Source organism: Siphateles boraxobius, unplaced genomic scaffold, assembly GCF_051911475.1.
Source record: "Siphateles boraxobius isolate OS27281-9 unplaced genomic scaffold, OSU_SipBor_1 7, whole genome shotgun sequence".
Lineage (NCBI taxonomy): Eukaryota > Metazoa > Chordata > Actinopteri > Cypriniformes > Leuciscidae > Siphateles > Siphateles boraxobius.
In genome coordinates, this window is record NW_027509197.1 from 12,856,820 (window position 1) to 12,869,000 (window position 12,181).

General features: G+C 38.1%; 1 protein-coding gene across 1 annotated transcript in view; it reads right to left on the bottom strand.

The window, feature by feature from the left end:
• Positions 1-11,896, bottom strand: part of bmpr2b (bone morphogenetic protein receptor, type II b (serine/threonine kinase)) — a 75,632-nt gene extending 63,736 nt beyond the window's left edge. Inside the window, exons 1-2 of the mRNA XM_077217115.1 lie at positions 11,108-11,896; positions 10,767-10,881 (exon numbers count right to left, since the gene is read on the bottom strand). Coding sequence (XP_077073230.1) covers positions 10,767-10,845 — 79 coding nt within the window. The 5' untranslated portion in view covers positions 10,846-10,881; positions 11,108-11,896. The remainder of the gene's footprint in view (positions 1-10,766; positions 10,882-11,107) is intronic.
• Positions 11,897-12,181: the final 285 nt, after the last annotated feature.

The window sequence follows — 12,181 nt, forward strand, 5'->3', positions numbered from 1 at the left end:
TATGTCATTGAACCACCTGCCACTTTTGTTTTTGGACATCGGTCTAGACGAAGACATAGCTTGTGGAAAGAGGACACGTACCATCAGGACTACTCATGTCTACAAACTCCTAGTTTCAAAAGTAGTTGCACATCTGTGTCCAAACAGTATTAATCACAAGAAGGGCCTGACAGCACCATCCTATTTTTGTCACGGGCAGAAGCTGAGGGCTGAACTTGTATCTCATTAAAACGTAAATACTACACAAATGATCCTGAATCCAGCTTGCTGGGATTCATAAATCGTTGATGGCTTTGGCTCGAGGTCAAGCCACTGACGGCAGAGCTAATGTTGATGTTGCACGTGTCAACAGTCATCTTCCACAGGGACGGAGCATGTTTGCTCACAAACCCAACAGGAATGTGATTGAACTGCATTAAGTGTATTCATAATTTAGCAGAAATGCACACAGCAGGGTCATTATTAATTGTTTGAAAAGTTATACAATATTTACCTCAAAATGAACCCACATAAACACGCGGGTCACCTTAAAATACGAACCTTTCATGCACCAACATGGCAACTAGATCAGGGGTGTTTAATGGCTGGCAGGTTTGTCTGCTCCTCGTTTTTTCCACTGGCTTTTCTCGATCAGGTTTGCCGTGTGACTGTGGCGGAGGGCAGCTTGAAAAGCTTCAGAATTGAGCCTCTGACCACAGAGAGAGCTGTGCCAGGGTTTTGAAATACCCCTCCACAAATACACCTCCCCATCCAGAGAGCTCTGGTGTGCACTTGCCTCTCACCACCCAGACATGTAGGCGCTGTTGGCAAGAGAATGGATATTCCTCCCTCCGCTGGAGAGGCTACGAGACTCGCCAAGTTTTCCTAATCCAATGCGGCTCAACTTGGTGAGGTACAGTCTGCTTAAAGGGTTAGTTCACTCAAAAATAATTACATCAATTACTCACCGGTCGTTCCAAACCCGTAAGACTTAGGTTGATCTTCGTAACACAAATGAAGATATTTTTGATGAAATCGGAGTGCTTTCTGTCCCTCCATTGACAGCTATGCAACTACCACTTTGGCGCTTCAAAAAGATCATAAATTGATCGTAAAACTAGGCTAATCCATATGAATTTAGTGGTTTAGTCCAAATTTTCTGAAGAGACATGATCGCTTTATATGATGAACAGATTGAATTTAGGCTTTTATTCACATAAGCATTCATCAACTCACACATCAGTTATGGTAAACAGAAGCTCAAGCATGTTTACTTGACGTGCAAGAACCAAAGAGGTTAATTCTCGTTACACTGCACGTTTGAGCTTCAGAAAGAACCAATGACGTTTGTTCTTGCGTGTCAAGCAGGTTCGGTTGAGCTTCTGTTTATGTTCGCTTATCAATGTTTAAATGTGAATAAAAAGCTTAAATTAAACATGTTCATCATATAATAAAGCAATCGAGTCTCATCAGGAAATTTAGGCTAAACCACTTAATTCACATGGATTCGTTTAAGATCAGATAAGATATCTTTATGAACTTTTCGAGGCATCAAAGTGGTAGTTGCGTAGACTGTCAATGGAGGGACAGAAATTTCTCAGATTTCATTAAAAAGATCTTCATTTGTGTTACGAAGATGAACAAAAGTCTTGCAGGTTTGGAGATACATGAGGTTGAGTAAATAATGACAGCATTTACATTTTTGAGTGAACTATCCCTTTAATGCCAATCTTTGTCTAACGTGGATGTATTTACACATTAAAGTTACCATGAAATAAAAATTGACAATTCTTGTTTTTTTAATGCAACATTGCAGTATTTTTTATAAACGATTTATCGTGCACAACTTTTTTTTGAGCCCTTGTAATCTTTAATCAAAATAACTTTGCCTCCCTCTTGCAGTGACATCTTTTCTCTTCTCTGCTGACACGTTTACTGGCTCGAGGGCGGAACAACCTGTCACTCAGATGACATCACAATGATCTGGCGATCCAATCAATTCCTGATTGTCAAAATCAAGTCCTGCCCTATATTTCTTGTATTCACTCGGAAATGTATCACAACTTCAACTTTATCACAAGACCTGGAGAGGAATTGTGATAAATATTTAACCAGAAGGAGAAATAAGCGAGATTATTTTTAACCTCTTGATTTGAGCAAAACAAATAGACAAAGCCTCACATAATAAAAGCAGTTATTTAGAAATGGTCTGCGATTTTGTACAACCCAGACCATTTTAATGCAATTTTGTGTAGGTCGCAGATCATTCTTCGATGCAACAAATGAATTAATCAAAGCTGCATCTGTTATTTCATGACATAGTAAACTGCTGCATGTTTCTGAAAGCAGGCTCAACGGTGCTCATAGACAGCTAAAGAGGAACAGAGCGATGGACTGAATGTGGCAGATAGCCAGAGGAGAGCCACTGCATTTTAATGTGAGCTAGACTGAGGGTGTGTGCGTGTGTTGGTGCTCAAAGTGGGAAAAAAATAGGTGCTGGAACTTCCTTTGATATTAGCACTGCCAAATTTAACTCATTAGATTAGCTAAATGTTTACTAGAGGTAAATTTAATTAAAATTGTTTGACTCTATCTGTGTCATTTTTTAAAGGCAATTAGAATCGAAGATTAGCAGCACAGTGAACATCAGTGTTTAAAATCACAGAAGTACTAATAATCTTTCATCTTAATTTAATATACTTAATATTTATAATTTATATTTATCATAATTTAAATTCGGATAAAGGTAATCTTTTGCATGTCTGGTGAAATTTGATTTCAGTAATATCACCTATTAAATGGGAAACACTTTTGATTGAACTAATGTTATTGGCACCTGAAAACTTTTGCTATCCATCCTCCAAACCGCTTACACAGTAAAACAGTGATGATGTGACGTTTTCTTCATTTAAAATAACAGCTTTCTATTTTAATACATTTTTTAAATGTAATTTATTCCTGTGGTGGCAAGCTTAATGTTCAGCAGCCCTAATACAGTATATTTGCTAGGGAGAGCGACAACATTTCATGATGAGGTCAATGTCATCACAATATGGGCTTGAGGTTTGGGCCCAAAATGGTTTTACCCACAGATTCCACGGTGGCCCGATCTGAATTAGCCCCAATCAGATTCTATATGAGATTCATATGAACCCGTGGAAAAACCATTTAGGGTCCAAAATGCCTTTATTGGCCCCACCATGAAATGTTGGATGGGAGATAATGGGCCGCTACAATGAGTAATTATGAGGACTAGTTTCTGTATTTGCTAAATCATTTCATAGAATCTTTTAATAATAAAAAAAATTGTTGTGGCTGTTAGCTGCAGAGGATATATCTCTACTATTCCATTCGCCCCATATTAAATTGTTTACCCTGACTATGGTCTATCTACAATATGTACCAGAATAACAACAGTCAAGACATTGCAAGACTAAACAGTCTTTGTGTAGTGAAAGCAACAGGCAGACTATCTTGTTGAGCATGGACAGTTGCAAAAACAATTACGGTTACTGTGAAAAGCATGGTGCAGAATTGCCAGAACCAGATGACCACTGCCTCACAAACCTGATGAATCATATTTGATAATCACGTTAACATGTTTTTTTTATATATATATATATATATATATAAATAAATAAATTAAAATTTTGGGGGTTTGTGTAATTAAGTAAACCTTCAGTTGCTTCAGTCCAGTAAGTGTTCATCTTGAAATGTTAATAACAATATAAATGTTGTTCTTACATTCACTTTATAAAAATCAGTGATGATTTCACTGCAAAAAGGCACGTATACCACAACCTGAAAGTGGAAGTTTTAGAATGATACTTAAAGGCCTTTTCCTTGATAAAACAAGTATAAACAATAGTACGTCCAAATTCACAGTGCTCATAAAAGAGTAAGCAAAAAGTACCTGTATGACCAACTACATCCGGTGGGATTCTGAAGTGTGCATACGATGGACACTTTACTATCCCATGAGGCCACGGGAGAGGATTTGGGAATGGCAGTGAAGCAGCATAACTGACACTGGTAGGTCACACAATGAAAACATGGCAGAATCTGTAGTACATCCAGATTATATTCATACTACACGCATTCAAACTATAAAGAATGTACTTGTTTAGAGGTCATGAAGTAATTACTTATTGAATAAGTTTCATACCTACTCAAGAGGGTATGCGATTTCGAACGCAGACTGTATTTATAACAATTTGGTCAAAATCTCATTATGTTATAAAGATTAAGTGCTTCACACAGGCTATTTAAGACAGTATTGGCTATGATTTGACAACAAATGGTAGACTAAGACACTCTTCTCCGCTCCTCCAATACATAAAACATTAGCCTACAGTAGGCCTATATATGTATTTCAGCATAGACATCCAAAATCTGCAGGCTGCAGCACTTCATTCACAATATGGCCGGGGTGGAGTTATGCTGACAGTTTAACTGACAGTTTGAGGAGCCAATGGAATTACGAGGTTTAATCACAAGCTCTTTTTAATATTTTTTCATTGGTTAAATATTTGCAAAACCCACCGACAGGGAGACGTAAAGGGTGACAGCCTAGTAATGAAAGATGAAATATGCAGATATGAGGTTTCTGCCTGACAGTGACGTTTTAATTTGTATTAATTTATAAAGTAATTGTCTTTCAGAGTTTTAGCAACAGAGTAAAATAATAACAATAATTTCACAAATATAGCCTATAATTTCTCCTCTTTGTAATTGGGCCCCCTGGACGTGTGAGCATAGGCACGAGCCTAGAATGCCTACGCACAACAGAATTTTCAACACCGTTTTGATGATGTTGATCATTCAAATGCCTTCGATATTTGCGCATCAAATACGATAGCCTACAGTAAGAATTAAAGTGTTAATCCACCACAGTGTGCACTGTCCACCTCTGAAGGACGGTAAACGACGCAACGAAACCATAATCCGGAGTCGTAACTCTACGAAGGGAGTAAGCGAGGAAAATAATGACAACAAAATAAGCGGCTCTCAGAAACCGGAGAGACGTGAGCGATTAGAGACGCATAAAAAGAACAAGCTCGAAACGAGTTCTTGAAATGGGTGTTTTGCCCCCCGAAGCAACGTGGAGAACTGCAAAGGGGCCACATTACATTCCTCAAGTGAAATGATTTTTCAATTAGAGTGTGAACTGCGTTTGGAACTTGGAAGGGGGAAGAGTCTATCAGAGGAGGGGGTCTCAGATTCAATCAGTTAATCTGCAGACGGAGGGCACGTGAATGTGTTGGGGGGGGGGGGGGGGGGGTTGGCGTCACCGCAAGGGAATCTCTCTCTCTCTCTCTCTCTCTCTCTCTCTCTCTCATCCCCCTCCCCCTGGAGCCAACGAGAGACACGTTGTTTAGTCTAAATCCTGCTAGTGCAGGACTACACAATCCAGACCCCCACCACACACACGGCAAAACAAACAAACAAGAGGAAATGCGCAACGAAAAACAACAGTGACCTTCAAGAACAGAGATTCTGAGCATTTGCTGCTTTATTTTGAAGTGTCACGCTACAGACAGCTGTATACGTGATATACGGTACGCAGCAAAAAAACGCAGACGTCGCGCTGACATGACATGCAATACCGCGTTGAGCAGTAACACACAACCAATGCACACATGCTCTACGGCTCTGGGTACACCCATACTGAACTGCTATCAGAGTACAAATCAAAAACGTGGAAATGCTTGACAGAGTGGGACAGCCAACTCCTACTTCCTGCCCTCCCCCACTGACAGACGGACACATTCCTTAAGGCCGACAGCTCAGAGACGCAGACGCTAACATAACACACAGGGCAACAAACACACCGCTGCGGCGGGACTACGGTGTGTCTCAAAGAAAATATCAGGAAATGACATAGACCGTCACGTCTGTGCTAATTTGCACTCGTTTTATTGTTCCGCAGAGATAATCATCTTTGCTCGTCAAACGCTTAAATTAGAGTGAAGGAAAACCTCAAAGGAAATTATATTAAGACCAGACGTTTGAAATCATATATTTGGGTAATTACAGAATGGGATCCAACGTAACACTTCCCTGAGTGTAATTTTATGTTAACCCATTTGGCGTGATGAAAAGGAAGAAATGTGAAAACCAGAGTAGGCCTAACGTAACGTTACTACCTTTTAAGTAAGAACAGCAGCTCATACTTATAGCATACTCTGGTACAGTGATGGTATTAAATGGTAACAATATGGTAACACTTTCAAACAAGAGATGGAGCAGGGAACTCCTGTTATATTTTGTAGAACATTAAGTGTTGCACTTTAAGCCTGGCCTACCTATAGACCTTATGCGCCAGAGAAACAAGGGCGGCACCATCTTTAGAATATTGTCTTTGAACTTCCGTTTACGCGGTCGCTCTAGCTTTTGAAGTGGATTTACTTAATGGAAAGTTAACGAAAGTTATCATGAGGATTGTAATTTTTCAACGCAGATGTCTTAACAAATGTCAGTAGACAGGGAAGATTTTAAAACGAGCCGTTGATTTATAAATACGCAGGATCGCTGTGAAAATACAGACCGAAAGACAAAAGACAACGAGCAGCGCTGAAAATGGGCGTGGCTACATGAGGTCTATAGTATTGCATGGAGGAAAATACTAATATTTTAATTTTACGTAATTTATTTTAATGTAGGCTACAGTAAGACAGAAAAAGAAAACTTTAGTTAAAGCTTTTAAACTGTAGTATGTTAAAAGCTAACTTAATATTACATTTTATTTAACAAATATTTCCATTTTTCACAACAGTTGGTTTAAGGACAAACCGTAATTAGCAGCCGCCTACTCCCTGTTGAAGCCATGGTATTGTTGAAACCATGGTACTGAATGATTACCATATTCTTCTACCATGGTATTCCAAGGTACTGTCAAGAATAAATTAACCTAATAAATGGACCTTCATAGTATTGCAATGATGTACAGGCTTTTAAAAGTTTGGGGTATGATTTTTTTTTTTTTTTAATTCAGCAAAGAATTAAGGATGCATTAAATTGAACAAAAGTGACTGTAAAGACATTTTACACTACACAAGATTTCAATTTCAAATAATTTTTTTTTTTGAGATAATAATAGGAAACGTTTCTTGAGCAGAAAATCAGCATATCAGAATGATTTCTGAAGGATCATGAGACACTCCTGGAGTAATTTGCAGTCACAGGAATAAATTAGATTTTAGAAAACATTCAAATAGAAAACAGTTATTTTTTAACTATGATATTTTATAATATTACTGTTTTTATTGTATTTTAGATCTAATAAATGGAGCCTTTGTGTGACCATAGACCTTGTTTTAAAACATATAAAACAGTACTGTATATAAAAATTGGAACCAACTGCCAACTACCATAAACAGTATCATTATTGCAAATATTGGTTTCTCCTGTATTATAAGTTATTGTGCCCTAAGTCACATTGGATAAAAGCATGTAAAATAAAAATATACATTTAAAAAAATGTAATGTAAATGATACTGTGTACACAAAAAAAAACGTTATATTTTTATACGTAATATAATTTATTTTTATATGTAAAATAAAAATAATTTGGCAAAGCCTGAGAAATTCTGCCACTGTATGTGAAATAAGCTGCTAGTTTGTCAGCAAGTTCAGATACTGGGTCCAAGATAAGACATGGGTCAAGACACAGGCTTAATTGTGTTTCTAACATGGTGCAGTCCATTATCCAGAAATGGATAAAACGTCCTTGATCATGAACACAATATCTCTCTTCATGGCCCAGCTAGAATCTCATACCACACCCTGTCGTCTCTGAAAAGCGCCAATACCTTGTATGAACTATTGCCAGAGATTTAATGGTCATGTTACACATGTGTGTGTATGTGAGTAATGAGTGCTAATGGGCTTGGCAGAGTGGCAAAAGATCCATAGCTTCATGCTCTCACAGCGGTCACAGACGGGGTAATGACTCTCGCACACCGTACAGCCTCCCCTTCATCTTAATCTTTTCCATGCTCGACAAACCGTCCCGTCGCTGGTTCCTGAAAGGCCTAACCCCAACTGTGGCACATTGCAGTACTAAACTCCCTCAAGTGAAACTAACTACCCATCCAGATCTAAATCACTGTGGCAGCTCCTAACGGCTTTAAAATGAGCTTGCTATGAGTCCACGAACCGGTTTACCAGCATGGTTGGACAAGACCACACTTTTAATAACCATGTCGTCTCCATTGTGTGGTCTTACCTTTGTAGTCACAACCGCAAAGCTGAAATCACATTTCTCGTGGGACCTGTGGGTTTGCAGGACATGATGATGGTGGAATATTATGTGACCTAGTACGATTACTTTAACTAAGGAGAATTAGTATGGCAATAACACTCAGCTGAAGTTAATTCGTCAAGAAGCTTTTGTTCTAGAGATTGACTATATTTGAAATGTGAATGTGCCATTTCTATTTGTGCGCCGTGGGGGTTCAGCCATAGATGAAATTGAAAATCAAAGCTTAAGTTATGACTCATAAGAACTGTAAAAACAGTCCCTGGATTTAGCTCTTCAATTTCTCAAAAGCAATAGCCTATTCGGTTATTTTCATGACCGAAAATTATCTGGATTAATATAATAGGAGATATTTTTGCACGCTTGCTGCTTCAAAGACAAAAACAAACAGAGCATAACAACACAGTACTATGATGATACCAAAATATTGGACATGTTCCACCATGATAGGACCAATTATTCTTTAAAGTATGTACAAATCATATTTGAATATGGTAAACATACAGTAATGTGGGTCATGGTATTACCATGTGACATCACTGTACCAGTGTATCATTACAGAACTGTAAGGTACAAGTGATTTGTAATTGTTTTTTTTTTTATGCATATGCTTGCTGTATACAAATCCTGCATATTTCCAATGAGAATATTAGAGAATCTAAGGATCTTACTTTCCGTTCGACTTTAAGCTGCACTGATTAATGTTTGGGATATATTTTGCTGGCTCTTATTCATCCCAGTGGTCTTGGATATCATACTGACAAATCAACATTGACAAGCTTTTCTGTTTCTTATCAGAACTGCCTGGTTTACTTTTGTTGTATTCCTTTACATTCTACAGTTCAAAAGTTTGGGTTCAGTAAGTAAGACTTTGTTTTTGAAAGAATTCGCTTCTGCTCACCAAGGCTGCATTTATCTTATCAAAAATACAGCAAAAACATTAGTATTGTTGTGAAATATTAGCCTATTACAAATTAAAATAACTTAAATAATAATTTATTCATGTGATGGCAAAGCTGAATTTTCAGCATCATCACTCCAGTCTTCAGTGTCACATGATCCTTTAGAAATCATCCTAATATGCTGATTTGCTGCTCAAGAAATATTTCTTATTATTATAAATGTTGAAAACAGTTGTGCTGCTTAACATTTTTGTGGAAATCATAATACATATTTTTCAGGATTCTCTGATAGACAACAATAATGTATTTCAAATATAAATGAAAAGGTAAAACTATTTACAAATTGGTATTTTTATTTTTCACACAACTTTTTAAATTGCATGACACTGTAGGTCATGTAATCTCAACAGCCACCATGAGTGTAAGACATTTTAAGCATATTTGTCAAAAATTCAAATTTCTTTAGGAGTGAAAAAAACTATCTGGAAATGACTGGGTGTACCTTTGAGGAATAGAGCACAACTGACACTTTCATAATTCCCTCTCCTTCCATATCTCACCGAGGTCAAGGCTGAACCCAAAATACATATCCAACTACAAAACTCTAAGTCTAGTAGTAGTTGACGCTTAATTAGGGAAAATACTTAAATTAATTATTGTGTACATTTGCTGCATTCAAAGACAAAAACATTCAAAATACAGACAAAACAAGAGCACTAAAAAAGTACCATGAAAATACAAAGATTTTAGGACATGCCCCATAGTAAAACAAATGTGTAAATACCATACACTGTAAAAAGAATTATATGATCAATAAGTTATGACAAGTTACATATGTTTTTACATTGCAACTCGTTCAAATAAGTTCAGGCATTTTCAACTTTTTTATAAGTTAAACAAGATTCGACTCATTTTTAACTCAGTTGAATGTTGAAATTTAAATGACTTAAACATTCAAGTTGATTGTACTTAGAATTTTAAGGCAGCAACTTTTTTTTTACAGTGTAGTACATTAATAAGGTAATAATTCAGAAACGTGGACCATAATATTACCATCTGACACCATCACTGTGCTATTGTACCAATAGGCTTCCAATGTTTTCAGGAAATGCAGCTCACGATCACTGCACAAACTAATTATTCACAAAATCTTCAAAACAATTTAAGTTACAACTAACATGCAAATTCAATACTATATAACCAATTAACTTCTGCATATTCCCAATATTCAGGAATATTCTCTAGTCTAGGTCTAATCTTTCTAAGTAGCACTAAAATCACCTGCTTGTGTAACTGTCAAAGTAAATCCACTTTAGTTTAATTAGACTAACACAGAGAAGACGCCATTCAAGTTCAAGTTATTGACATTGATAATGAAACAATTATGCAGCTCAACAGATAACTCAGTAATAGTGAACCAGCAAAGCAATATGAAGCACGACAGTCCAGACAGTTCACATTTGTACAGTAAACCGATTCAGTTCATTTCACATTAACGTTGCAGTGTCCATGCTGCAGCGCTGAGGGATTCTAATGAACAACATGCACATAACGTGACATGGACTCTGTAATATCACACATAATGTCATTTAAATAGTTGAAATGTAGATCAGAAGCATATTTACCAGCCACAGCACCGAGCAGAAGCATTGAGCACAGCCCCAGTGACAGTACTGATGTTCGGTTTAGGATCCGCACTTTCATCCTGATGATAGTCCTGGTGCTTCTGGATGGGTTCAGCTAAAAAAAAAAAAAAGTTCCAGTAATTTCCTTTTTTCCCCCTCTTCTCTATCGAACGAAGTTCAAGCTCATGTGCTCGGAGGGAATAGTCCGAAATGAGACGTGCAGATATAGGTTTGGAGGCAATGCATGATTCTAGATGCCTTTGGGTTTCTGTGTGCTTTGATAAATAGATTATAGACACATTTTCTCCATGCTGGTTCGGAGTTTGAGCGATTACACTTACTGCAATGTGTGTGATCCACTTCCTCGCATGTCTTAAGCCTTTTTAAGAGAGGGCTCAAAATTGCTGTGATCACTTCTCGGTTGTTTTCAGCGTTTATAAACAAGGTTTAGTTTCGATCTATTTGGTTCTGGTCCAGACGCTCGTGCAGTATCTCAATATGGGTCAGATTTCTTCGTGTCAATCCGCTTCAGTCGATGTTTAGCTTCACGAGCTGGCGACATGCTCGACATTTCCCGGCTTTATCCTATTTTATTCCTGCATAATGTTTCTAAAATGAAGTAAATCTAGGGCAGAACGCGTCAAACCCATCGGTTGGTTCAAGCGGCTGAACAGGAGCGACATTAGTCCGATCCAAAGCGACAGGGGCCTTTGATAAACAGCGCGGTGACTCTCAGTCGATGATGGTCGGTAAACTGATCGCGGGTCAGCGTCTGCTCGGGTAAATTAATGCATATCTCCCGTTGTGGATGATTATCGCCCCGTGTATCGTGTTGAGCTCCCGCGGCCGCTCTCGGTAACTTCAGCTCCGCCTAGAGCAGACAGATGAAGGGTAGCCAGTCCTACTCCTCCACCTCCTCTCACTCTCTCCCCCTCCCTCTCCAATCCAATTCAAAATTGTCTCGCTTTCTTTCTCTCCTTTCACCCTTACAAATTTACCATGGTTACAATAGTTTTCCGCCAAAACACCACGCTTACTACAGCATGTTATAAGCAGGTTACTTATTAAGTTGGAGGGAGGACTGCTCGTATTTTGATTGCGCCTTTCGGTTGATACTATCGAAGTTGAGCAAGGTTAGACTACAACAGACAGTGATGTACATGTGGGTGACTTGAGGCCAGCCGATCTTTTCCATACAAACAGCGCCCCCTGGTGACCGACACCCTGTAACAGTTCATACGAGGTAAATAAACAAGGCCTCAAAGGACCACGAGAGCCCTGTCATTAAAATCAAGTGCTCTGTAATTGATTTTAAGACGTTGACTTTCAAGAGAAGCAGTCTCACATACCACACAGATTTGATGGTATGCGTGTTGTAACAACTATAGTGAAAATACTTGTATGCATTTGGCAGA